At 40.1% G+C, this 27,021-nt stretch overlaps 1 protein-coding gene across 5 annotated transcripts; it reads right to left on the reverse strand.

Annotated features, from left to right (window-relative positions):
- Positions 1–258: 258 nt before the first annotated feature.
- Positions 259–19,651, reverse strand: fbxl4 (F-box and leucine-rich repeat protein 4). Of its 5 annotated transcripts, XM_046400306.1 has the most exons (10): positions 18,997–19,282; positions 16,679–17,295; positions 15,536–15,872; positions 12,958–13,202; positions 12,487–12,700; positions 8,393–8,464; positions 5,642–5,766; positions 4,985–5,172; positions 4,065–4,075; positions 259–3,986 (listed from the first exon to the last, which is right to left on the reverse strand). In XM_046400306.1, exons 2-10 carry the CDS (start codon positions 17,173–17,175, stop codon positions 3,912–3,914), a joined length of 1,764 nt encoding a protein of 587 aa, XP_046256262.1. In that variant the 5' UTR covers positions 17,176–17,295; positions 18,997–19,282; the 3' UTR covers positions 259–3,911. The 5 variants fall into 5 exon arrangements, with proteins under 5 accessions (XP_046256262.1, XP_046256259.1, XP_046256260.1 ...); XM_046400303.1 differs by lacking the exon at positions 18,997–19,282 and adding an exon at positions 19,543–19,651 and having other exon boundaries at positions 259–4,075; XM_046400304.1 differs by lacking the exon at positions 18,997–19,282 and adding an exon at positions 19,299–19,436 and having other exon boundaries at positions 259–4,075.
- Between the last annotated feature and the right edge of the window lie 7,370 nt (positions 19,652–27,021).

A 27,021-nucleotide genomic window follows, 5' to 3' on the forward strand; every position in this document is an offset into this window, starting at 1 on the left:
AGTACACGACCCTACTTTTTTTCCAATCACACTTGCATGACTCTACTTAAGAAGCCTCAGCATTATACAGTAACATAATTGTAATTTGTACTGTCAGTGACTGCATGCTGTTCACTAAAGAATCAGGGAAAATAGAATATTAGCAACTTAATTCTAGCAGTGTTGCCTCTTTATTGTACTGCCACATTTTTTGTAAAAATCCACGTCCTCACAGGATCAAAGGGCTGTTAGAACTGAATGAGTCACACACAAACAGTCTGTCGTGTCAGCCATCAGCCTGCAGTTTATTTAAAATCTGCTGAGAGTGAAGCACCCAGTTTCATCATGACAGAGGCACAGTGTTTTCACACAACAGTGGCTTTCACACTGCAGCACAGGGAGCATCACTGCATGTCCTACCAATGGCACAAAGGTTGATCACACATCCAGAGCAGGAGAAGAGAGAGTTCATGTTTGTTACAGAAAAGCAGGGCAAGGTCAGTCACTCACTCAGAGCTAAACAACACAAAAGTTGAAACCAAACTGCTTCTTAAGTAGTCTGCCTTAACAAGTAAATGCTCCTAGTTGCTGTACATAGAATACATCGTCAGTTTTCAGTGTAGTAAGTAATTATCTTGAAAGTTAGTTATACTGTTAGCACACCCACTCTGTTTAAAACACCACTCTGGAAGTAAACTAAAAAGACATCCATTTCAACAAAAACACAATTTTACCGGGGCAGTTTCCCATGGGGTTCATATCTATTTGAATTCTGGGCATCGAGTACAATTATCAATTTGCATGTTAAGCCTAACTTAGCACAAAGACTATAAGAAGCAAAACTGCTAGCATTAAGACCGTAGTCTGGATTTCTGACATACATGAGCTCCATTTGCTGGAAAACGTATTCTTTCGCCAGTTAACAGTTTAACGCTGCTTCCACTCTTTGTTCTGAGCTGAACTAAATACTTCCAGTCGTTAGCTAGACTGGACATGCACTGAGTGCACTAAAAAAAGCACATGACTATTTACGTATATATGGAGTTTAGTTAGTTTAAATAACATTTGCATCACACAGGGAAATATAAATAAATATTATTTTGCATATTAATTACCATGGCTGATACACAGGTTAGCATAGAAACTGGTCAAACATAAATGTAGGATTAAAGACCAGGTTTGTGTGTGTTACTTTGGTTGAAGGGCACAAAGCAAAGCACTTCACTACAATCTATATCACATGGACATCACACCACATTCAGACAGGAGTATAAGGCACAAATATTGACTAGTAGCATGTGCTTCAAAGAAAACTTCAAGTTGTTTTTTTTAAGAAAGGCTTTTCAAGCTCTTCTGCCACACCACAACTGTGGCTTCATATATTACAAAAAATAAATGAAGAGCAAGAACAGCAGTATATTTTTCAGTCATACAATTACTGCAACATTCCACACCCAATTAGACATTTTTTTCTCAGTCTCAGTTACATCAGTGCTGAGCGATCATTTGTGTCCCCTGTGTTTGCTGTTTAAGAGCAACATTACAACATGGCAGGTAACCACAAAGCTGACTCATTCTGCTGTTAGTCTGTCAACATGTCTGCTGTGCTGGTTTCTAGAGCAAAATATGTGAAAACAATATCTAAAACCACATGAAATATTAAAACCCCTGAGTTACAGGATAAATACTGAGGTCTCATAGAGTCATTTTAACATACACAGTACTACAATATCTACAGTACACCTTACCATTAGCAAAACAATTTGTGGGTAACTTAAAGGGTACCTTCGGTACTTTTCAACCTGGACCCATATTTCCCATGCTTTTTTGTCTAAGTGACTACTGGGGACAACAATTTCTGAAAATAGTCCAGTACTGAGTGAGACAGCTGCAACTAGCAGCCACAAAGCAATCCTTTGGTGCGACTGCCACAGCACGTCCACCTAAGTGATTCTTTTTTCCCACTGATAGGCTCAATTATTCTAAGTGTCTGGCAACATTATGGAAAGGATCCCTACAGAGATATGTCCAAGAATAGAGTCATTTCAGTTTAACCAAAACAGCAGCTATCACTCTCACCAAAACCACTGAGTTAAACTTGACAGAATCAAACCAAAACTCCCCAAAACAGTCTTGGTTCATCCTTTCACTGTTCCAACAATCACCAACTCTGGTGTCGTCAAAACAAACTATTAATTCACTGCGTTAGATATGAAAATATTCTGACTTATACACTCATTCCACCCACTGAGGCCAGTCCTACCTCTTGCTCCTCTCCTGATATTTTTACTTCTAGGGGGAGCAGGTTGGAAAATACCAAAATTAGCCTTTAAGTAAGCAGGTGGCTGCAGTCAAACAGCAGAGACAGAGAGCTCAGTGTAAATGACGACCGGAAAAGCTTGTGACATGATGAAAACAATGTGATGACTTCCAAACTTTACCATTTAGTGTTGGACTCAACCGAAAATGTAACATTGAGACACAGGGCAGAATTTAACCTGGAATACGCATGTTAGATCTGGTGTTCTCCTTCAAAACAACAAAAGTCTCAAGTTCAGTAATGTAAGTCTTGTGTCATGTTCGACTAAGAAGGCATCTACCATGCCAGAGTTAAAGCTCTTTTTTAATTAATAAATCTTTATCACGTTCATCTGGAGGGTGAATGCGGTGAAACATGAATTTTAAATGAATTTGTGTTGTTGATAAGACCTATCTGGTAGACAATGACAATTAGATCAGAATTTTAATCAACTGACAGGAAATAAAAACCCAAACTTTGGATGATTAATAAATGTTTCAATGTTTTTTTTTCTTTTTTTTTTGAAGAAAAACAACAAACAGTTACTGGTTTCATGTTCTTTGATGAGAGGATTTACAGCTTTTCTTGATTTTAGAACACTGTAAGTTGTATATCTGTGGGCTTCGGACTGTCTGTCTGTTCCTGATTTGATACCTTGGGTATTTTTTTTTTTGCATGTGTAAATTGAAACAAATGTTGTCCCTGTCTGTTTTTTCACAAGTTCTCAAATATTTGTTGGATGAAAACATGTTGTCAGAAAATCTAAGGTGCAGGACAGCTGATGGAGCATTTCTTCTCAACATGAGATCCCTGTGTATAATCCTCCTCACTGTTTGCAGAAACACAAAGAAGCTTGTGTATACTGTCATTAAGGTTTGACTTGACACTGTCCACAAGACACTATGAAATAAGGCTGTGTTCACTCCTTTGTTTGCACCTTAAAAGCTCCTATTACCTTTGAACACAACAGCTGATGATTTCTTAGAATAAAATCAAATTGGCTTGATGTTGACAGATGCCCTCAGAAAGATCCTCACGCACTGAAACAGTCCATAATTGCTGCTCATTCTGACAAGGCACTGACCAAGGCCCTGATCTTTAATTATCTCACCGGCTACTATGTAGCTACCAAATATTACTGTTGGTTTTCAATAAGGGTTTCACACATTTGTCCCCTTTCATTGTCCTAACAAGATGTTCAAGGGACGACTGCTCACAAATAATGCTTTGTTTTGTGTTTTGCTTCCAGTACCAAGGCATATTTCCTAGGCTTGTGTTGCTTGGCAATACATGAATGGTGATTCATATTCTGGGAAGATGTAGCAGCTTTACTGCAACGACCCTGATTTCAAGTGTCCAAAATGAAAAACATAAATAAATAAAAAGTCTCCCATTCTGTAATCCTGTGACTAGGAGTTTGTAGTTGTTTGTGTTCAACCAGTTAATCCAAAGAACCTTCTCAAAGTTCTTTATTTGCTGACCGCTAAAAGAAGATCTTGTCTGCGATACAGGCGCAGGCAGGTCAGCAATCACTTACAGCATCTGACCTGACTCGTTCTCACGCTGGGACACTGTCTGCTGGAAAGCACTTGGACCTCTGGACTATGAAGGATGAAATGAGATGACCCTGCGGTCACTGAGTGAAACTCTTCTTGATGGCCACATTGGGGAAGAGCCCAGAGAGCTCCTGGACGACCCGCATGTCTATCTGCGAGCAGAAGGAGACGTCCAGGAGGAGAAGTTGTGGACAAGACTGAAGGAGCTTTTTCAGTGAGGCAGCACTTACCAGCCGTGTACCTGTCAAGTAGACAACGGGGACAAGAAGAAAATATAAAAGATGTGCTGCAAAAACATGAGCAGACGAATACAGAACATTTAATTATATGTCTGAGTTGTAAAAAAACCCCAGCATATGTAAATGTCTGGGTAATTCAGTAAGAAATTCCCTCTAATATGTCACTTACTATATGTATTTCCAATGGATATATATTATAGACATACAGTCCAGACCCAAATAACATGCTCTATGTTCAATCCTTGCACCACAGGATTTAATGTAAAGCATACAGACCAACACACCTACTATAGCACATCTCTATAGCCACAGAAGTGACACATCAACAGAGCTGGCCTGAGTAGCACTTCTCATGCTACCATGCTGCCAAGCCCATCATCTTTTGCAACTGTAACTGTGATGTTTGTGCACATCACATACTGCTGTGAGGTGCTGCTGCAACTTTGCAAATGAGGAATATTTTATTCATACTAGAATCCTTAATAATATTAAGTATTTTCACTGCCAAGTGAGTGATATGTGAGAGTTGGTCATGCAACATGTATTCACAGTATCACATGTGACTGGAAGGCATAAAAATGTTATGAAAAAGAAAAACTTATACATTGCTTAGTCATACTGTCTGAAACCTCAACAGAAATATTCAATGCATTTTACAGGAACATGTACACATGAAATGTTCCTGTAACCATGCAAGACAACGGCGTCAACAGGAAGTCATTATGGTAAAGTCTGCACATTTCTGGCCCCAGAGGAGAGCTGCTCTGGACCACATGCTACAATGAATAATATATGTATATATGGAAATCTTTTCAAAAGCCTCGGTTAAATAAACGGGTCACGAGTCATAACTATTAATAATAAACAATTAACAAATAACAAATGTTTGTGAAGGGACATCCACAGCTTACCCAGTATGTCGAGGTGCTGCAGTGAGGGGCAGCAGGCCGCCAGCTCCTCTACGTCTGAGTCGCAGACGGTGCGGTTGGCGGTGAGGAAGAGCTTGCGCAGGCGAGGCAGGCTGCGGGCGAGGTGCTGGAAACATCCGGTGCTGCTCTGCAGTGTGGGACACCAGCCCAGGTCCAACTCCTCCAACATCCTGAGCAATCATGGAGCATGCAGGAGAGCACTGGAGTGACTCAGTCCACAAATTCAGATATTCACTGAAGACAGATGCTCTCTGCTTTTGGCTCTCCTCAGCTACAAGACTAAATGGCTAAACGGCTTCTGAGAACGTGCTAATTGCATTAAAGGCTGCAATCTAAATAAATGGGGCTTAATGCTTATACATGTGTTGTATTTTACAAACTGGTAACTTTAATGTTATATTGATTTAACAAGCACAAGGTAATCACTGAGAATACTGGTAGCCTTTACTGGTCTCTACACTATAATTACACTGTTTAGTGAGAAATCTTATGCTCTCGGTTGTTTAACAGCACAAGGAATGACATTTATCCAGCAAAGACAAAGCAAAATAGATGAAAAATGACTTGAAATGCATTCATTTTATTCAGTAACGCCAAGTAGATTTTTTTTATAGCAATGAACCCACTGGTATTAACTACCTGCAGCCAGAGACGAGCTCGGCCAGGCCTCGATCAGTCAGGTTTCTGCAGCGCCACAGGTCCAGTGAGCAGAGGAAGCGACAGCGAGCGGCCAGCATACTGGCCACCACGTCATAGTCCTCAATCTGCAGCAGAGACAGGCAGCAGTTAACGCCTCTCCAGTCTGTTCGAGGCTTCACAGAGGGAGTTTGGAGGGTCCACATCAGTTTTACAAAATATGTCACTCTGCAGCAAGCTTATCAAATTTTGCAGTTGATCCAGAGGACAGGATTTGTAAATCGTTTCAATAACTATGATTTTTGCTTCAGCTCATGTAACTACACTAAAATGCTTTTCCTCTGTGGCACACAGACACAGAACTGAATAATTTGCCTTGAGGATGTCATACATGAGACAACGATGAAGTAATGAGTGATCTGGTAGCCATTATCCTTCCCAGTATCTTGTGTATTTTGAGCAAACTTTTGAAATATAGCGATAATAAAAATCTGATTAGCTGTATCGGCTTGTGTGAGGGACATTACCTGACTTCTTCAAGAAAGAACAAAGCACTAACAGAGAACACCCTCACCAGAAAATAAATTAAATAGTCTTTCAAGAACTGATTTGTGTTTGCAAAGATGTTATTGTTCTTTGGTGTCAGGTAATGTTGGCCATATTTCATCCTTTCATCCAAAGATAAAAGCAAAGAAATGCAATTTAAGAGCCACAAAACCAGTGCAGGCACCTCACCCACTGAAATGATAGCATGCAGAAAATTTCTCAGAGTTACTAGTGGATGGATATTAAAACTTGTCTTAAAGAGTTGCTGTTATTATGTATTTCAATAGCCCAGTGTTGCAAAGCTTTGTTATCTATGGTGACACATATGCCCTAAGATAGACCACAAGAAAAAAATGCAGTGAAATTGGAATGTCCTTTACCCTTTTCTCACTTTCTACCTCATAATTTGAAAACATCCATCAGTTAGATGGAAACTCAGCTACTGACAAGGTGAGCAAGTGAGTTGCTGAGTCAGTCAGTGACTGGTAAGGTCAGTAAATAAGGAATATATATCTTTGTGGTGAACCTTCCTTTCTGTTTGAATGATCTTTTACAAAGATATATACTAGGAGGGGGTTGATCTGCCCCACCACTATAACTATTTTCAAACATTTCCTAAAATGTCTCAATCATTAATTTAATTATTGCACAATGTGGGGAAAAAAAACCCACCATGGTGGACATGGGCATTATGGGAAATTCCTGTATTCTCTTTCTGGGAAAGAGAATAAGACAATCAATACTACTGTCATATCTATCATTTCTACAGCCAACAGAGCTGGCTCCGTATAACAGTAACAAAATTCACCTAAAAGCATGCCAAAAGCTCACTTATTACCTCACTTTGTCTTGTTTGTTTAATCTGTCCAGAAGCTGAAGAGTAAAACAACAAATTGCTGTTTGCTACAGCCTTATCTTTTTGTACGGATTAAACAAACAAAATATAATGTGCTGTTTAGTGAGCTTTAGAGGTGCTTGTGATGTTGTTATCTGGACAGAGCAAAGCCAACTGTTTTCTAGTGCTAAGCTAACATGACCAGCTGCTAGCTGTATCTTTGACAGGTTGAAGAGTGTTATCGATCTTCTCATCTAACTCACGACCAGAAAACAAATGACCACATTTCCAAAAATGTCAAACTAGTCTTTTAACCATACATATATGAGAATCTAAAGAACCAATAAGCTTCATTATTTCTGGAAAAATACTGTGTGTATTACTCTATGAACCCTACCTTACCGGCAAGTGTCATTATTAGTCTCTGAGCGAGTCAGCTGTCATTTTCACACCCAACACCCGTGTTGTGTAAGAAGCAAATGTATTTGCGCCCATCTGTTTGATCATGGGTGTGTTGGTCCTAAAATGAGTTGTGATGAGGTGCAGTGTTTTCCCGCTATGTCAAGGGCAGGAAAACACTGCACAACACACATACACTCTGTCTGTTACACACTGATGATGTGCAAATCGACCCTAACATCAACCATATCTGCATTTTCAACTCATTGCCACCCACCTGAATGAATTACTTCCTCTGATTTTACTTCACCAGTACCAGTCCCTGAAGGTATTATTTCCTTTTAAATCGTGTTAAGCAGTATGAGCTATCCAGGTGATTTCTTCACTGTGTGTTGTATTGATGTATGAGAGTTTTCTTTAATGAATGTGCACATGCACCTGGCTTTTAAAAGGCAGACATGACTCTACCTGGTTTATTTCATGTTACGCCAAAAATACACCTGATTTATAAAGATAAATACAACCCCTTTGCACCTTAAACCTTACTTTGCACCCAGATTATGCACCATTTAACTTAAGTGGAATTGGACACACCCTAAATACACGTGCCATGCACTATAGATTGTTTAAATAAGGCCCTATGTGTGTAGAGTTCACTCATATTTTAACCGTGCTGTGAAGTGAGGCTGAAGACAAATTTCACTTAAACTGTATCACTGGCTTACACCACACCATTGTATTAACAGCATCTCAATTATTGCAACACAGCTGATGTCCCTGCCATCTTTTAGACAAGCTGCTGTTGAACAAGGACACATGGAAGGTTGTGTGTTTAACAGACTGTGCTGTATTTGGACTTCTTCTTCCTCCCTCTCCTTCTCCCTCTCTCTCTGGGGGTGTGTGTGTGTGTATGTGTGTGTGTGTGTGTGTGTGTGTGTGTGTGTGTGCGCATGTGTGTGTACACAAATTCTCACCCTCACACAGCTCCCTAGGTTGAGGTGTCTCAGCTCAATGCAGAAAGTCAGGATAGTCAGAATAGCTGTTTGCTGTGAAGATAACAAGGAGAAAGATGCACAGCTTACATTTTATTAAACATTACATCTCATCCTATCGCATCAAAATCAACAATGGGAGACAACATACAAAAAAGGGAACATCACTTGAAATAACTGCTGCGTATGAGCCACATGTTCAACAATAAACCAAACACCTGACATCTTATCTGAGTGTAAATCTAAAAGGTATACATCAAAAAAACTAGATACATTTAAATAACAGTAACATGTGCAGTCATGTCACCCAAAGTTCCTCCTAAGTGATTTCCTGTCTGCTGCCTGGCACACTCAGGTGACACTTACTGTATTTAAGAGCATGTAATATAGGACAACATATAGTTTTTACCTCACAGAGTGGAGCTCAGTGAGGACAGACACCTCTCCAGTGGTGCTGCAGCTCGGATAGAGATATGGGAATTCAACACTGCAACTGCCAACACACGTACCTCAGCGGCAGGAAAAAGTGTGAGACATGCAAGTGAAAGCCTTTTGTGTAAGTGTGTGTTTGATGAGAGTGTGCGTGTGTGTGTGTGTGTGTGTGTGTGTGTGTGTGTGTGTGTGTGTGTGTGTGTGTGTGTGTGTGTGTATGCTCAAGCCTGTCACTGGCATCTTTATAAACGCCTCCCTCTGGCGAGCTAGCCATTTAATTAGAGCAGTGACAGGGTAATGACAGCTGAGATGTCAGGACCTCAAACAGACACACAGCTCGCTCTGTCTGTCTGGGTATAAACAACCTGCAGCACGCTGCCTGGCTCCACCACAGAAACTCTACACTGCCTCCTGCCCACAATGGTGCTCTGAAACATGACAAACACTGAGGAGCAACACCAAAACACAAGTCAGTGGTTTCACACGGCACACAGGTCTGAACCTGAAGGAGTACGTGACTTTTAGGCCTCTGGGCCTCAGAGTTGACTCAGTTCATCTTAAAAGACAACAACACAAAATGAGCTACGCCCAACCCAAAACACAAACTATCAAACAAACAGCTTGTGGAGATCATTGGTCCTACACTATATAGACAAAAACAGCTCCATACCAAGACATTTTGGAAAACGCTTCCAACTTTGAGGCAACAGTTTGAGGAAGGCCCTTTTCTATTTCAGCACGACTGTGCCCCAGTGCACAAAGAAGGTCCATAGACAAGACATGGCTGGATGACTTTGGTGTGAAAGAACTTGACTGGCCCACACAGAGTCCTGACCTCAGGCCCATCAAACACCTTTGTGATGAAGTGGAACGGAGTCTGTGAGCCAGACCTTTTGGTCCAACATCAGTGTGTGACTTCACAAATAGTCTACTGAATGAATGGGTAAAAAACTTGTAGAAACCCTTCCCAGAAGACTGGAAGCTGTTGCAGCTGCAAAGCTGTCTGTGTATTTCGAATGCGATGTCATTAAAGTCATGTCTAAAGACATGTCCTTTAACCCCCACATATCGAATATTTCAAAGACTACATTCTTTCACCTCCTCAATATTACAAAAATTAGGCACATTCTCAGTCAGAAAGATGCAGAAAAATTAGTCCATATATTCATTACTTCCATGCTGGATTACTGTAACTCCCTTCTACCAGGCTGCCCCAATAAATCTATAAAGACTCTCCAGCTAATCCAGAACGCTGCAGCAAGATTACTCACAAGAACCAGCATGACAGATCATATTTCTCCTGTACTGGCTTCTCTACATTGGCTACCTGTAAAATTCAGGATAGATTTTAAAAGCCCTGAACGGTCAGGCACCATCCTATCTTAAAGAGTTGATAGTTCTCTATTATCCCACCAGAGCTTTGCGTTCCCAAAACGCAGGGTTACTTGTGGTTCCTAGATTCCAAAAGTAGATTGGGAGCCAGAGCCTTTAGTCATCAAGCTCCTCTACTATGGAACCATCTTTCAGTTTCTGTCCAGGAGGTGGACACCCTCTCTACATTTAAGAGTAGACTAAAAACTTTCCTGTTTGATAAAGCTTATAGTTAGGGCCGGCCTAGGCCGGCCCCTAGTTATGCTGCTATAGGCTTAGACTGCCGGGGGTCCTCCCATGATGCACTGAGCTCTTTCTTCCTCTCCCTCTCCTTCTGCACAAATTTATGTCCCATGAATGCATATCACTAACCCAACTTCTTCCCTGGAGTCCTCGTGCCTTCTCGTCTCACAGGTTCCCATGGATCGTCGTCAGACCTCCTGCTGCAGTCCTGCTCGAAACTTACTGTGAATACTACTGTTAAGTCATAATCTATTTAATTCTATTACTACTCTACTGCAGCTGCTACCATTATTATTGTTACTAATATTGCTATCATAATCACCATAGTACCTTCTGTATATTTCATTGTCATTATCGTTATCTACAGTTCCAATACTTTTGGTATTATTACTGCTGCTTTGCATCTCTGCTTGTGTGCTCCTTCTCTCACACCCCATCTCCCTCTCCTTCTCTCTTTGTCTGTCTATCTTTCTCTCTCTCTTGCTCCTGTTCTCTCTCTCTCTCTCTCTCTCAACCCAACCGGTCAAGGCAGATGGCCACTCATCTTGAGCCAGGGTCTGCTCCGACGTTTCTGCCTTCTAAAAGGTAGTTTTTCCTTGCCACTGTCGCCAAGTGCTTTCTCAAGGGGGAATGTTGGGTTCTCTATATTATAATTTAATTAAAGAGTTTGGTCTAGACCTGCTCTAATTGGAAATTGTCATGAGATAACTTTTGTTGTGAATTGGCACTATATAAATAAACTGAATTGAATTGAATTAAAGTTATGGTCAAGCATCCCAATACTTTTGTCTTGACTGACAGACCTGCTGTATGACTGAAAAAGCTGGGCACCACTAGACCAAAGCCTTCAGTGATCTGGTGAAACTAGACCTAATGTATTTTACTGTAGACAAAAATCATGCAAAGTACCTAGCAGAAATAACCAAAGTCTATTTGCCTTTGTCACTGTTTTGTTCCAAACAGTCACACATACAAACACAATCATTTTTTTTCTACCAACAAGAGATAAATTTTCCCTCCTCAAAATGTCTACAAGCATGAGGGGATATGATTACTATTGTGAATCGTGAAGACAAAAAATAAAGCAACAGTTAATGAGGACTGACCATAAAATGACTGTTTTTGCTGCAAAGCTAAGATACTCATGTTATTGTCACACATACAGTCCATCATTCCATCAAAGCCTTTTTCTGCCTTGTAATTAGCATACAGATGTGGTTTATCCACCTGTACGCTAAGTTGCCTACCATCTGATCTTTACTACTGATTTGCAATGATTGCGTTTGCCCATAGTCTTGACCAGCTTTCATCACAGTTGTGAAGATGAAGATACAAAACAACTTGAATGAAGGTAGCAACAAAGTTAGAAAGCAAAACTTCTTTATCACCACTTAAACTGAGTTGAATTCAAGACTTAAAATGCTTTAGCTGACACTTAGACTGAAATATGAGACCAAGATAAAAAGACAGTAGATAAGAAGAAAGAGAAAAACCTCAAACAGAAACATTTCCACTTTTTCTACCACTGCAGACAAAATAAGCACAACTCTAAACTTGGTGCTTTCAACTGTATAAGACACCTTTACTATATGACTAGTTTGCTTATTGTCATGTAAACTTGATGTATGCCGACTGATAAAATTCCCTAATCTTTTCCCTCTGATGGCTGTATCCGTCAATTCCATTATATCATAACAATACAAAGACTAGTGTAAATCTTCCATGAGAGTAGGGTTTTAATATTTCAAAGCTAACAGACAACAATATATAACAATATCTCCACTAGATTTAGTGATACTGAATGATTACAAAAAATGTAGAGGTATAGCCTTGCATGTCTAACAGGTAAATAAGCATTTTGTGCATTCTAATATTACAAAGTTCAAGGCCAACCATTTAGGACACAAACATATCATTAACCAAGCAGCAGTGTACCTGTCATAGCTGGACAGGACAGACGTAAGGATGTAGTTAGAAATGTTGTTATTAGTGTGGTTTCTCAGACAGACACACACTCTGAGCATGAATACCTCTATCTTGGTCCGGTAGAGCACCAGCCTACGGAGGCGTGTTAGTTTGGAGATGTGTGCGAAGGCTTGTGGGTGGAGGCGGTCACAGGAGGACAGGTTGAGCTCCTGCAGCCCAGGACAAGTTTGAGAAATGACCTCCAGACAGGCCTCATTCAGGAAGTGGCAGCATGACAGCTCCAGGCAGACCAAGCTGAGGCCACAGGCCTTCATGAAGCTGAGAGGAAGAATGAATGTAGAAGAAAAGAGATGAATGAGGTAAATTCATCATATATCAGCAACCTTCTTGTCCACCTGTCGCTATTTTAAAAAACAAGGATAACATGTTTTTACATGTTCTCTTACTTTCTTTGTCATGAATTCCTGAAAAAAGTTTCTCTCCCTCAAAACAAATGATTATGCTTATGAGTATTTGCTAGTTTTCCAAGGACATCTCCCTGTTTTCTAACACTTGTGGCGTGCTGACAGTCTGACCTGCTGAAGCCGGTCAGGGTGAGAGCCCCACGGTTGCCAGTCCAGGACAGGTTGAGCCTCTGGAGGAGGGTGCAGCGGCTCTGCAGGTGTCCCAGGGAGGCGTCACTCAGCCGGGCCCAGTAGGGCTGCAGACTCAGCTGGGTGTACTGCAGAGGGTCGCAGCAGTGCTGGTGCAGCAGCTTACAGCTCTGGGCCAGACGGCTGAGGTCTGGCAGGGTCAGGTGGCTCAGTATCAGCTGGATGAGCTATGGATGGAAGATGGGGAGAGGGGTCAGGAGAAAAGAGCAGACGGGGAAAGGGTGAAACGCAGCAAGAAGAAATAGGAGAGACAAAACATAAGACTGTTAGATCTGTTGGGAGGAAACAGCAGAAAGCAACACGACACGCAACATTAAAGAATAGTAGAACCTAGTAGACAACAGAATAACAGAAAGGGAATGTTAATTGTGTCCCTTCTGTCAGGCACATCTAAATAGTGGTTATCTGGGACACAAAGCACTGATAGCAGGATCAGTGGCGAGGTGAGCTGGCTTGTTTTGCACTGCGTTTGTGTGGCTCTCAAACAGAAAGAATGACTGTGCTCGTGCAAGTGTGCGTTGCAGTGAATTAACAATTCGCGTTGTTCAGGCGCGTATCAGCTGACAGATAATAGCTATATTGTGTTTCTGAAACAAACACACAGCGGTTGTGAAGACTGCCGTTAATGGCAGCGGTTTGGAGAGGAGATAAGAGAAGGAATATCAAGAGTACTGCTGGCGTTTTGAAACTCGCCTCAGACAACATGATATATCTGCATGGCATGAAAATGGTTGTGTCCGTGAGTGCGTGCGAGTTCAAGTGTCAGAATGGGTCCAAGCTACAACATTCATGCGTTTGTGTGGAAAACCGGGAAATCAGCGTACATATACACTCACACACACATATATGGAATGAATGTTTGGATTTTAGACCGCTGGTCAGACAAAACAGGCAAATTAAAGAGGCTGTCTTGTTATGGAGATTTTTCAACAGCTACTAACATAACATAGATTAAAATATGTCAAAAAAATAATCAGATTCATTGATAATTGAAAATGGCTGCCTTTTTCAGGCCTACAGCAAAACAATAGAACGTTAACATGCAAACTGATAACGCTGGACTCTCTGTGAGCAGTATGATACATACAATCAGAGCTGACCATCAGCATCTGGAAAATCTCTGACTGGAGGGTTATGTGCTCTACTAACAAGTACAGCTTTAAATTTGTTTCTAAAATAACATTCATCAATTAAATTCAAGTTATTTCTGTTGATGTTTAAACCCAAAAAGAATCATACAGTCCACATTCACTGGCACTGGTTTAAGGTCACGTGTCAAGTTTTAACCACTAATAAGACAAGCACTGATGTACAGGCAGCGGGCAGGGTCCAAGAAACAAAAGCAGTGAAGAAGTAGACTGCAAGCTAATGCATAATGTGGTTTAATGCTGGATTTCAAACATTTAAAAATAAATCAGCTTTGCAAATGATTATGAGAAAGGAAACACAGAGCTTTTGTTAGAGCTCAAGGACACACAGTACATTTTGGTGACAAACACTGAATGTTAAATGTAATTTTTTTATTTGTGGACAAGAAAACTCCAAAGGGGTACTTTTGGTGATAATGTGGGTACTAGCAGAATGGTGGGAGCCCCTTACTTGTTAAAATACATCAAAGTGATTATTGGATGGGCAACTTACTTCGACTTTTAGAAAATATGCATTGGTCAAAGTATTCCTACTGCCTCAGTTCCACGCGGTTTTGTTTTGTGTAATTCAGCAACCAGTTAGCTAATTCATTTTATGCACTATAACTATATGATCTGTCCAAAATCCACAGCAAAATGTACATCTTTTCTAAGTCCCAGACCCAAAAAAAAGAAAACAGAAGAAAATAAAAAAAATTAATTATGTTGTTGTGGAGCCAGATGCATAAAACTCTGCATAGATTCACCACTAAAATTGTGTTTAAGCACAGTGACAGAAATAGGCATATGCATTCTTTTCTTCAGATTTATGAAGCATGTGCACAAACTTCATTTCCACACCCATAAGTAGATGTAGGAACGCTCTTAACCATCCAATTGCATAATGATACTTGAGCCCGCTTCACCGCTCCTGTCAATGAGAAGAATGGCAAATATTTTAAGAAAATGTGCAATTTAAACAACTGTTTCATCAGCACGTATCATGTACTACACCATTGGGTTAATATCTCAATGATCACTATTAACTAATTTTGGAAAGTAATGAACAATTACAGTTTATAAATGCGTCTCTGTGTGACACGCAGAATGCGGTAAAATAATAACACAATCACCTTATGTTTAACGTCCACCTCGTCATTTCACCTGCACCTTATGTCTTGAAAAACGTGTGCATGCCTTGTCTGAAGCATGTGGGAGGTGTGGACATTTCTTCTAAATAACCAGCTTATGTGTGGGAAAGGGCATATATTTTTGTGGGTACACACTGTTTATACATCTGGCCCCAGGTGTGAATATAATCTTCAACCTGGCCTGAGTGATTCAGTAGACACATGAGTCAGGTCTTTAATCACCTCATATGGCAGTTTGTCAAAGTAGCCATTGCTGGTCCTCTGATGCTTGCTGTCTCCTCCTTGTCTGAATGGACCTCCCAGATCAGACAGGTCCTCCTCGCTGTCACTCAGGTCACTAATGTCAATGATAGGCATCTTATAAAGAGCCAGCATGGGCCTCTCTTTCACCCCGCGCAGGATAACAGCGTCCAGCTCAGTGTAGTAGTCCAACAGAGAGCTGTTGACTTCCAGACGCAGCAGGTTTGTGGGGAAATTGATATGCTTGATGTTCGGGGAAAACTGGCGTGCCTGGGGTGTCAGCACCTTGGTGGGCTCCCCTGACCACAGCACCTCCCACCTGGGCAGAATAAAGTGTATGCAAAAGTTGTACTGTTAAGCCACAACAAGAAGTAAAAGTAGGCCCATAACACTGTTTGTGGGTTCCTGTTTAACTGGAGTATAGTGCACAGCATCCATCACATCTGTGCAGTCATTTATATAACTCAAACATTTATATAATTCGTGCCTGACAACATTCCAGATCCATCAGGATTTCATACCCTGACTCTGGTTGGTCACACCTGTTGCTTGTTGTGTGTGCTTCAAAGACTGAATAAAATGCAAAATGATCTCTGAGCTTTGGGACTGGACAACAACATGCCTCATTCACAACTTGACAGACTGCCGATTTTAGCAAAAACCAGGAAGAAAGATTGGTGAGCAGGAATGAACAATATAATAGCTGTACTACTGATTACAGAGTAATTATTAAGTAGAATTTAAGGATTTTTACATTTTTTGCAACTAGTAAAGGGCCATGTATATTTATTTTGACACCGGCTATGCATCGATACCCTTCTGGCAGTGTCAAAGAGGTAAAAAGCTATGCTGTAGATAAATGGTGAACCTTTGTCTGAGGAGACTCTCTCTGGTGACACCAATCTAGCCAATTACGTTTGAAAATAAATAAAACAGAAAAAATGAGAAAAAATACAAGGCATCATGAGTAATTCAAATAACTCTTAACTTATCACCAGGATTCAATGCAAAAACTGGTTTCTACCTCAAAATTGAGTGTACCTGGTGGTACTGCATGGTTTGTTTGGTAGTGTTAGTTTGTTAAAAATGGTAGAGTGGTGGTTTTCCAACACAGATGGTCTTTACCTGACATCAGTAGGTGGGTTCTGGGAGAAGGGGTTGTGAGAGCAGGCCAGAATCTGAACAATGGCTCCAGGGTAATAAGTCTCAAGCACATCCACTCCTGTAGGGTAGACGGGCTCTTCAAAGCCCAGCTCAATGTAATCCTGGCTGTAGAAACCTTTAGGGGTGTGGCGGAAAGGTGGTGGAGCACTGGAACACTGTTCCCACCACGTCCCATAAGTTCTGAATAAAGCCGTCTGAGTGAAGTCCCCTGAGCTGGGATAGACGTTGGGTACACCAGCCAGGTTCCACATAGTGTAGGACATGCTGTTCTCACTGCCATAGTGGGAACTGAAGTCGAGAACCTCCTTGGCATACTGCTCCACCTCCACACTGACTGGCAATGCCGCCCGCTGGCCAGACTCCACAGCCCGTCGACTGGTCAGAGCCTCACCTCGAGTCCCACTCCTGGAGCGTCGCCGTAGACAGATATAGTAAAACATGCTCAGGAGGGTTAACATGGGGGCAGCAGGGAGAAATGGAGGTTACAGGGAGGAAGAGCCTCCACCTACTGGAAGCACAGTGTCTGAGGAGCAGGGGGTGTACAAAGCGCAGGCTAGAGGCCCGGCTGCATGCATGACCTGTAGGTTAGGCAGAGACAAACACAAACAGTGAGAACAGCAAGGCAACGGATCTGAGGCACCACAGAGCACAACTGCTTCTTAGCCCTGATATAAACTAGGGGTTAACAATATGCAGATATTGGGATAAAAGTCAAAATTGTGGTGGAAAGTTTGTGCATTTTACTTTTACCAAAAATGATGGTGTGATGTTTGCTGGGGTCTGTACTACTTAAGCATGTTCCTGTTCCATGTGCCTTGTAGCACCACAATGCTTCATTTACAATGGTATGTTGTGACACATTTTACTTTGATCCAAAAATTGCAGCTCTGGCACTCTTGGCCATTTTGTCAATTCAATAATATTTTGACTAATTGTTCAGCCCTAATATAAACTATAATGTTCTGCTTATCTATAAGCAGAACATTATAGTAACTATAATGCTTATCTATTTCACAATATAAGTTTAAGGGGAGGAATGAGCATCAACTATACTTTTAGCTGAATGCCAATGAAAAGTTTCCAAACTACAGAACCACATCAGCCTCTAAACAGAATGTAAACCAACAGAATCTTGCTTTCTCTCAGCGCTTACAAGAATTCCTTCATAGGACAAAGATAAATGAGAGAGAAGACTTGATGTAGCTTTAAAAGCTTACTGACAGAAACATTACATAATGCTGCCATAGATAGACTACTGCCAGGCTTAGCAAACACCTTTCATTGATGTGATACAAGCTGACACTGCCGATCTACAGGTGCCATAGTTATCAGTAAAAACTTTCCTAGTCCCACTGCTTGCCCATGACTAAAATAACCATTTTTATAATGACCACACCTGCTGGTAACAACATGCACCAAAGCATGACAGCAAATTTATCAGGTAATAGTGGCAAGTGGCAAAGTGAAAATGCACATTAACACTCCAAAGAATCAAAAAGCTCTCGAATGGGTATTTCTTCAGGTTCTCAATGGCTGGTATCCTGCAGGTTTATTTTGCACCCTGACAGTTGCTTAAATCTGGCTGTTGGGAACACACAGACGTGTTGAGTGACTCGTTAAATGTCACGAGAGCGTCAATGTCTGAAATGTGACATCCCTGTGATACAGGCGTTTGGGATGACTTCAGTTAAACTTGCTCAAGTATTCTCACTCCAAATCAAACAGCTACCCAGCTGTAAGCTGCAGTAAGCAATGCGCATTTACAAGACCTTAGATGAATAACGGGAGGTCAAAACGTAAACAATGAAACAGCCCCATCAGCAACAGGACTACAACCAAAGGACCATTCAAAATACTGACAGGTCTTTGAAACACTGGGCCTAAACGCTAGTGGATAATTACTTCAAACGATTCAGACTGGCAAAAGAACAACATGAATGTTTTTATTAGCACTAAGCCTGATATAAGTAAAAAAAAAAACAGCACATAGCTATTGGGACTAACGTCAGTCAAAAATAAGTTCGCTTTTTCAGTGCTACAGAGAAATGGCTATAACATTATTGTCAAGCATCAAGTCTTGTTTGTAGCGAAAAAACTAAAAACGTTGGGTAATCATAAAGGTGTTTCCAATTTTGCATGAACGTTACATTACCAAGAAAATAGTACACGTTAAGCTAGCTACCACAAAGAAACTGTTGCTTTCTGAATACCTTAGTTTAAAAAACAAACAAACAAAATGACTATTAGTGAGGCCACTAACATTAGCCAGAAAACCTTACCTGTCTCTGCCAGCTAAGTTATTGGTGTTAACGTAACTGTTAAATAGCTGTTGTTAGTTAGCCAGCGTTAGCTAGCTAGCCTTCGGACAAGCTGAGCTGTCAAAACATAACTGTTAGTTTCCGCAGCTAGCTTGCATAATCGGGCAATCAAACAAGACGGGACACAATTTAACTTTACAGTAAACGTAGATCGATAAATCCATTCATGAGGTACAATTCTCTTCTTCCTTTTTAGCTTATTCCAACCAACGAACCACGTTCCTCCCGTTTACCTCGCGATGCCTTCCCTGACCGTCGGATAATTATTCAGTCCATATTATAGCCAGCCAGTCTGGAAAACAATACAGGGAATACCGAAGCTTTACATTGTACCCAGCTTATAAAACAATATGTTTAGAAAGTGCATGTGAGCAAAGGTCGTGTAGTCAGTTGAGGATATCAGCGATAGACACTAAATAATTGCCATTTATCCTCTTCAGTGTATTGCAGCAACACTTAACTGAATTATGCCTAATTTGCAAAAGATTACGATAAAGACATATATACCATGTCCGTTTCCACAGTTTTCGTAAATGACTACGCGTATTTTAAGAAATATATATAGTTGGACTGAGTTACGTAAGTACATAAAGGCTGCACCAGTTCCGGACAACAAATCATCAACATCCGGTCAGCATTCTGGGAAGGCGAATATTTATTTATTTATTTAAGGACAGGTCGAGAATAATGAGTGTTTAGCTCTTCTGGATCCAGAATAGTCCTTCTAATTTTGTGGTAGAATCATTGTTTTACCCTTGCCCAGATGTCTGAAGACATGTCACCAATAATGGTCAATATCAGTGTGTTTTGGGGAAAATTTGACATCCATTGTGAGATATTTGTGCCTGTTCCGTTCTTGATTTTGATTCACACAAATTAGAATATCTCATTTTTCAAATACATGTAAACACATGCTCAGATGCACTTGTAAAAAAAAAACAAAACAAAAAAAAAACTATATTGTATATGCAATAAGTACATGTACATATGTAAGACAGAAGTGTCTTAAGGTTCACACAGTTTTATTAATTCACCACAAACTAAACAATTACAGCAGTGCAGCACTAAAATGATTTTTCACAGAGGGAATTTTGTTCAGCCCCTGTGTCATCTTCAGGCATGACACAACAGTAGATGTATTCTGCAGCCAACTGAAGGCCACTGACTGCACTCCTTTCTGTCTGTTCGACTTATATAAAGAAGCAAAGGAGGACAGTCTCATCACAGTAGAACTAACAGTTAACCACTGTGTGAGTACACCTCATGGCTCAGACACAACATGTCAGCATGAATAATGATCTCTGCCTGTTGTGGTGTTTACTTTGAGCAGCTTCACCTGCACTGTAGTGAGGCAAGAAGGCTCATCAGTGCGTGTCACAGTATGTGGTGGAGTAAAAACCACAGCAGAGTCTGGCTCTGGACAGGGTACCCGTCGGTCCTTTGTTTTATCTCAGCCAATGATGACAGGAGGTTCAACTGCAAGAGTGAGAGGAGCAGGTGGAGGAGAAGCGACCAGAGAGTGTTGTTCTAGCCTAGTGCTGCTTCCTGTGTGTCTTACAGACTGCTGTTCAACTCATTCTGGATGGCAGTGTGGGCAGGAGGTTCAGCAGTGGTGGTCAGTGGAGCTGGTGGAGTAATGAGGGACTGAGACTGTTTCTCTGCCTGACAGTGTGCCTCCTTCAGACCAGACTCTTCCTCAGCAGGACTGGTTTTGGCCTCTGTACCATCCACCACATCTTCTGGCTGGATGCAGTCCCTCATATAAACACACACTTCATTGGGAGAAACAGCAGACAGATCAGCAGATCACAGATCACCTCTGCTACCTGAAACTGAAGAATTGAGGTATGATGAGCAGATTTATTACATTTACAGAATAAATCAAGTGTTGTGTAACAGCTGACTAAACTGCTGTTGAGTGTTTTCACGACTGTGGTCTTACCAGCTTTTAAGTTCACTCTTAAATGTTTAGTTGTATCAATCTTTAAAGGGAATCAGAAAAATTCCACTCACAAATTCCTTCTTATTATCAGCTAGAGTCCCCCTACACTTGCTTTGTTAGTTTCTTCATTTCTTCAAACTTTAATTATCAATATATTTTTTACTTACAATGAAATTCTTCTCTACATTTAACCCATCACTGATTGAACACACGCATGCAACATGCAGACAGGTTAAGTTCTTCCACACCAAACTCAGTCATGCTGCAATAGAAAATGACCGTCCCCAAACCCTACAATGTTGGAAGCATATTGTCAAAATGTCTTGGTACGCTGAAGCATTAAGATATCCCTTCAGTGGGAGTAACAGGTCCAGCCCAAGCCCTGAGAACAGCCCCGCACCACACCTGAATTCAGTAATAAAGAGCTGTGTTCCAGTAAAAAATTTTGTCTATAAAGTGTATGTGTAAGTCATATGATCAGGTCATATGATCAGTATATGGACAGCTCAAATTCAGTAACTCTTGTGTATATATATTTATCACCAAAATAAAACAGTTTGATGATCTGGATGAAAAATGATTTTCAAAGTGGTGTAAATATCAAAAGGTAAAAGCCAACATCAGAATCTGAGTAAAAGATGTGATTAAAAACAAAATTTTAAGAAGATAATTGATGATCCCTGGCATCTCTCAGCATATTTCCAATGTCCTGTACTTTTCTCTGAATATTTACCTGAGGAAAGCTTCAGAGTGATATCTTAGAGAAAGTATGTGTTCTTTCAAGCATAAATATTAATAAACATACTTTCTTTATGGACAGCAGAAGACTGTTTTCTGTGTTTCATCCAGAACCCTTGACAGTTGATGTTTTCATTTCAATACTGTTTTGTTTACAGACTATAAAAGACTGGGATTTGTTGGATTTATCATCAAAAGATTGTCAGCATGTTGACTGCTCTCCAAAATCAAGTCTTCTGTTTTCTTACATGCATGAGACACATTCAGTCAACAGATGAACTTGTCTTTTAACACTGTTAGTGGTTATTGGATAGTCTGCCCTGAAATGGGCTTATTTGAGGAAGGGATCATAGATTACATACAGTGAACTGCTGGCACTGTGTAAAATTGATCATACTTCCTGAATGTCCTCATGATAGCAGAGGAGCATTTTGTGCTTGTTAAACTGAATAATGCGTGAGTTAAATTGATTTATTTCTCTGTGTCAGTGTAATTGAATAGAATGGCAGAGCCAGTAGAAAAGGTTATGTAACTAAAGTCGACATTTTGTTTTGTTCTGTTTTTTGGTTTAAGAGCCGTAGTCTCCTTGGGCATATGTCAATTTCAACTGAAAAATAATCTTCATTTTAATTAAATTCACAGATACAACTAAACTAGTGTCCTTTTTTCTGTCAGTCAATACATCTCTTATTTTGGTCAGGATATGAAATGTCATTTTTCAGTCTCTAAAAAAAATGCTAATATTTTGTCTGAACAGTCAAAAAAATAAATTAAAGAATGAAAGCAATAAACAAGGAAATCCTCACATTTGAGAAGCTCAAATAACAACATTATCTGCCATAATTCAGTTTATTGACAAAGAATTGGACAACAGTTCTGACTTGCCAAATAATCATTAACTTTTTTTTTGTACTTTTTCAACACTTTGCTTGCTCTTCTGATTGCACTTTATTTTTTAACAAATAGCTTAAAATGCAGATAGAGTGTGGTTCAATAATGCTAATTTAATCTGAATGTGCATGCTGTAATGTAATTTCTCGTTGTACCCTCACTTTAATGGATGCAAAAACTAATATTTCCACACACATTACGAACAGTGTGTTTATTTTAGAGGTAGTAGTCTAATAGAAGGATTGCTAAAAACATGCTAAAAGCCTCTTATCTGCAGAAGTGTGTGTTCATCCAAACCTTCCACCCGCAGAAACAAAGATGTCATCATATGATGCAAGTATATGAACTTCAGATGTCTTTCATAGTTTCAAGCAAGACTTAGTTTGTGAGTTTCCATACAAAAATCCATTCAGTGTTCATGAAGACACTATCGATGCAGGTGTTAGAGCTTTTTCTTGGTGGTAACTTTGGGATTTTTGTATGTTTCAGGTGGAGCAAGCAAAAGGAATGAGAATACAGAAAACATATAATCATCTGATGCCATCATCAAGAAACTAGAATCACCACCTCACACACCAGTGAAGTTGTAGTTCACAAACATATCTGCCCAGACTCACGTAATATATGTTGGAAAGACTTTGATGGAATTTAACAAAGGTAATAAATTTAGTTAGAGTGTCTTCATTTAAAGACTATTTTTACAGAGGACTGATAGAGAGCTTCATCACATCATGCAACAACAGTCACCTGAAGCTTCATATCAGTAAAACCAATTAGATTGTGGTGGACGACTGCTGAAGGTCTATTAGTGTGTAAGTTCACTGAGATGAACAGAAAAACAAGAAATTCCTTGTACGCATTCGCATGTTCAGCCATTAAATCTGCTACATATTCCACAGATGCTTCACAGACATTTTCAACCCAGCATCACAGAAGATCTATACAGCCCAGGATTAGTGTTAGCAATTCAGTGTCTGACAAAATATGAAATATGGTCACAATCCGCCCTTCTGTTCCTGTGTTATGCTGGTAATAATGGCCATGCAATTTTGTCATAATCATTAGATTAATTCTTAATTATTTTGTGAGGTCATTGAACTTTGACCACCAGAATGTAATCAGTTCAAGCTTGAGTCCATAGACATTTGCGGCAAATTTGAAGAAATTCCTTCAAGGACTGACACCTGAAAACATTGATGCCTCCACTCACGCGGAGGTGTAAAAAACTGAAATAATGTATGTTCTCCAGAGGGGAGATGGTAATGGCTTCACTATCTGGGAAATGCTCCAGTTCCCATTAACACAATTAGCCAAAGTCAATTTGTGTCGAGCTATTGGTGACTTGACAAGTACTTTGTTTTCCAGAGGCTTGTACTGTATTACAAAAGTAACACCCTTTGTCACGTGGATGTTACACAAATCACACAGATTTTGACTTTCATATATCTTAAAATCAGCCAGCTCTTTGTACATAAGAAGTGCTCCTGCCGTGAGTCATTTTCTGGAGACTGGTGTTTCTTTTGAAATGATATGCTTAGTAGGGACCATTAGAACATCTTGCTATGTCTAATGCTCTTGAGATTCATTAGAAGAAGAACACAGAGGAGCAACAACTTTGTAGTCTTTCCTTGAAAACAGAATGATGGCAAGATACACCTGTAGAGAAAGAACATACATTTGTAGAGCGAGAAGTCCATGAATCCCTTCAGTGTCCGTGAATAAGGAATTAGTTTAAACAAGGTACAGGTTTGTGTGTTAAACAGTTATCAGTTGCTGCTGAAAAACAACAGTAAATGTTTTACCAGAAGTGCTTACATTATTGTTATTGATAAAATTAAAGAATTAAAATATTAAAACTAGCATTAGTGTCAATGTACTTCCTCAAATTTAAATTTCTTCCTTAACATCAAGACCTGTGCAGCATTACCTCACAGCACGTTAAGCAAAGTGTCTGAAAAGGTAGCATAGGCAGCCATAGGCAGTAAAACACTACAAGGTCATATAGAGATAGCATCAGATCAGGGAAAACACAGCTGTGGCCCTTTAATTGGTAAAAATTTACTTGTAAAATTATTTAGAAATTATTTTTTTCAGTATCACAATGTTCTTGTGTAATAATTAGAAATAAAGTCTGGTCTTTTTATTTTAAAGGTGCAGTCATGAAAATATACATATTACTTAACTTTAACATTAACAATAACAGTAGCAGTATTGCTTGTGCCTAATCACACCAGAAATGAGAGCCTGAAATTTAGATTGTTTTGTTTTGGCATGTTTTTTTTTTCTGATTAGTGAATTCAAATTAAATTGAGAACAAGGCTTAATTGGGTTTTATTTCAGGCCTTGAGACAGTACAAATTGACAAACTCTGACAGTGTGTACTAACTTCTAAGGAGCTTAAAACTGAAGAAGTCTGGTAATTTACTTTTATATCGCTGGTGTGGTACGGTTAAAATCAATCTTAAGTAGAATATAAAAATATTATTTACTTATAGTGCCTTTCCTTCTTTCTTGTTCTTATGTTGATATGTGTTTAGTGACTTTTTCTGTTCCAGCTATGTGAGCAGGTCATTAATAAAATTAACAGATTTTGTATCCTTAAGACTTTTTTATTTTAATCATGATATTGAAATAGGTATAGCGTTTTTTTTTTATACTAGTTCTTTTTTATACTAGACATGCAGAATTTTATATCACAGCTCATTTCACTCTCATAGTCACAGATTCTCTCTTTCTCTCTCTCTCTCACACACACACACACACACCTCACCCTGTAGGGGTGGTAATTAAGAGCCTAATGGATCTTGTGTACAGCGGTCATATTTTGGCTGGAATTTGCATAGCCGAATGACTTGTCCAGCCACTCTGTCTTTTCAGTGCACCAAAACCAAAAGCAACATGAACAGTTTCCACAGACTTTGACTAGTAGAGCTCTTGCTCTTTTTGTCCCAGTGGCACCAATCCTTGGCCTGTTATGGAGACCGTAGGCTACTTTAGAGGTAAATATAAACCTACTAACTAAATCTGCTTCTTTTGTGAAAAGTCTAAAACCTTGATCTGCTTTGATTGTAATGCTTCTCAAATATGTTGAATAATCAGCTATACTTTAACATAAGTGCATTAAATCAACTGCTTGGTTCTACAGGAAACGTTTGACTCCCACAGAACGGCATAATTCTTAGTAATCCCTGTACAATTTTTTCCTCACTTTTTCTCAATTCACTCTGTTTGAAACAGACCCATGCAGCTTAGACTGTAACACAGAAACACATCAGAGAAAAGGATGCACCACCCCACCCTCTCTCTCTCTCTCTCTCTCTCTCTCACAGACACACACACACGCACACACACACACACAGTCGTGTTTCCATCACTTTTGGCACATTACATAGACTTACATTTGTTTCCTGTTGGTTTAACCACCACCTAACCATAACAATAATAACAATAAGCATTACTTGCCTAGTCCTAACCCTGACTGTAACCTGACCCTAACCTCAGCCTAACCTTTAAGTACATCCTCACCCTAATATTTAATGATTTACGTTGTGGGGACTTGAATTTTGTCCCCATAAGTGCGGCAAGTCTGCACAATGTGACTGTGCAAACAGATTTTTGTCCCCACAACTACAGGAATACATGTCCACACACACACACACACACACACACACACATACACACACAAAGACACAGAGTATATAAACAGTACCCAGCCAGATTTAGAGTTAACAAGATAGGATGATGTGAGTAGAGGCTAGTGGGCATGCATAGTGATTGACAGGCCGGGCCGTTGTCAGCTCCTCCAGGCAGGCATCAGCGAACAACAGTCCTGCTACTGTCAGAGCTCTGTTCTGGTCCATTGTGCCACACATACATATGCACATGACCAAGCGCACACACACACAAATGCACGCAAATGTAAATGGGAAGGGACACACGCATAAGTGCATGCAGAACTACATGTGTATGAACACACGCAGACACACACACTCATTTTTTTCTTTCTGTGCCATTCACACACACACACACACCCATACAGTCACACTTTTTTGTCCCTCTGCTATGCCCCAGCTGTCAAAAGGCAGTTAAATAATGAGTGTGCTGCTCTGCTTCCTTTTAGCATAGAGGCTGAGGAGCTGGTTATTGCTTGTATAGAACAGTATATGTGTGTGCTTTTCTCCCAGCTGCAGCACGGTCAGCCCACATGAGAAAATGTCTCAGGAGGCTCTGAGAATATCCAGGCCTGCCTGCCCATCTCAGTTTAGATCGAGGCAGTGATAGGCAGCCTTGTACTCTAGCTAACCTCCTATTTTAATGCACTTCCCAGGAAGAAAAAGAAGTTTGCTGTACAGCAGTGCATCAAACATATTGTCCTAGTTTATGCACTGTGAGACCTTTCTTACACAAAGGAGTTG

Source organism: Scatophagus argus, chromosome 9 (assembly GCF_020382885.2).
Source record: "Scatophagus argus isolate fScaArg1 chromosome 9, fScaArg1.pri, whole genome shotgun sequence".
Classification (NCBI taxonomy): Eukaryota; Metazoa; Chordata; class Actinopteri; family Scatophagidae; genus Scatophagus; species Scatophagus argus.

What these genes read in the sequence shown, in the direction of transcription:
- fbxl4 (XM_046400303.1), bottom strand. Translation starts at nt 17,175, where the DNA reads ATGTTAACCCTCCTGAGCATGTTTTACTATATCTGTCTACGGCGACGC. An exon ending in AACCCACCTACTGATGTCAG is followed by an intron (nt 15,873 to 16,678) that starts GTAAAGACCATC and finishes TATTCTGCCCAG; the next exon opens with GTGGGAGGTGCTGTGGTCAG. An exon ending in TTGACAAACTGCCATATGAG is followed by an intron (nt 13,203 to 15,535) that starts GTGATTAAAGAC and finishes TTCCATCCATAG; the next exon opens with CTCATCCAGCTGATACTGAG.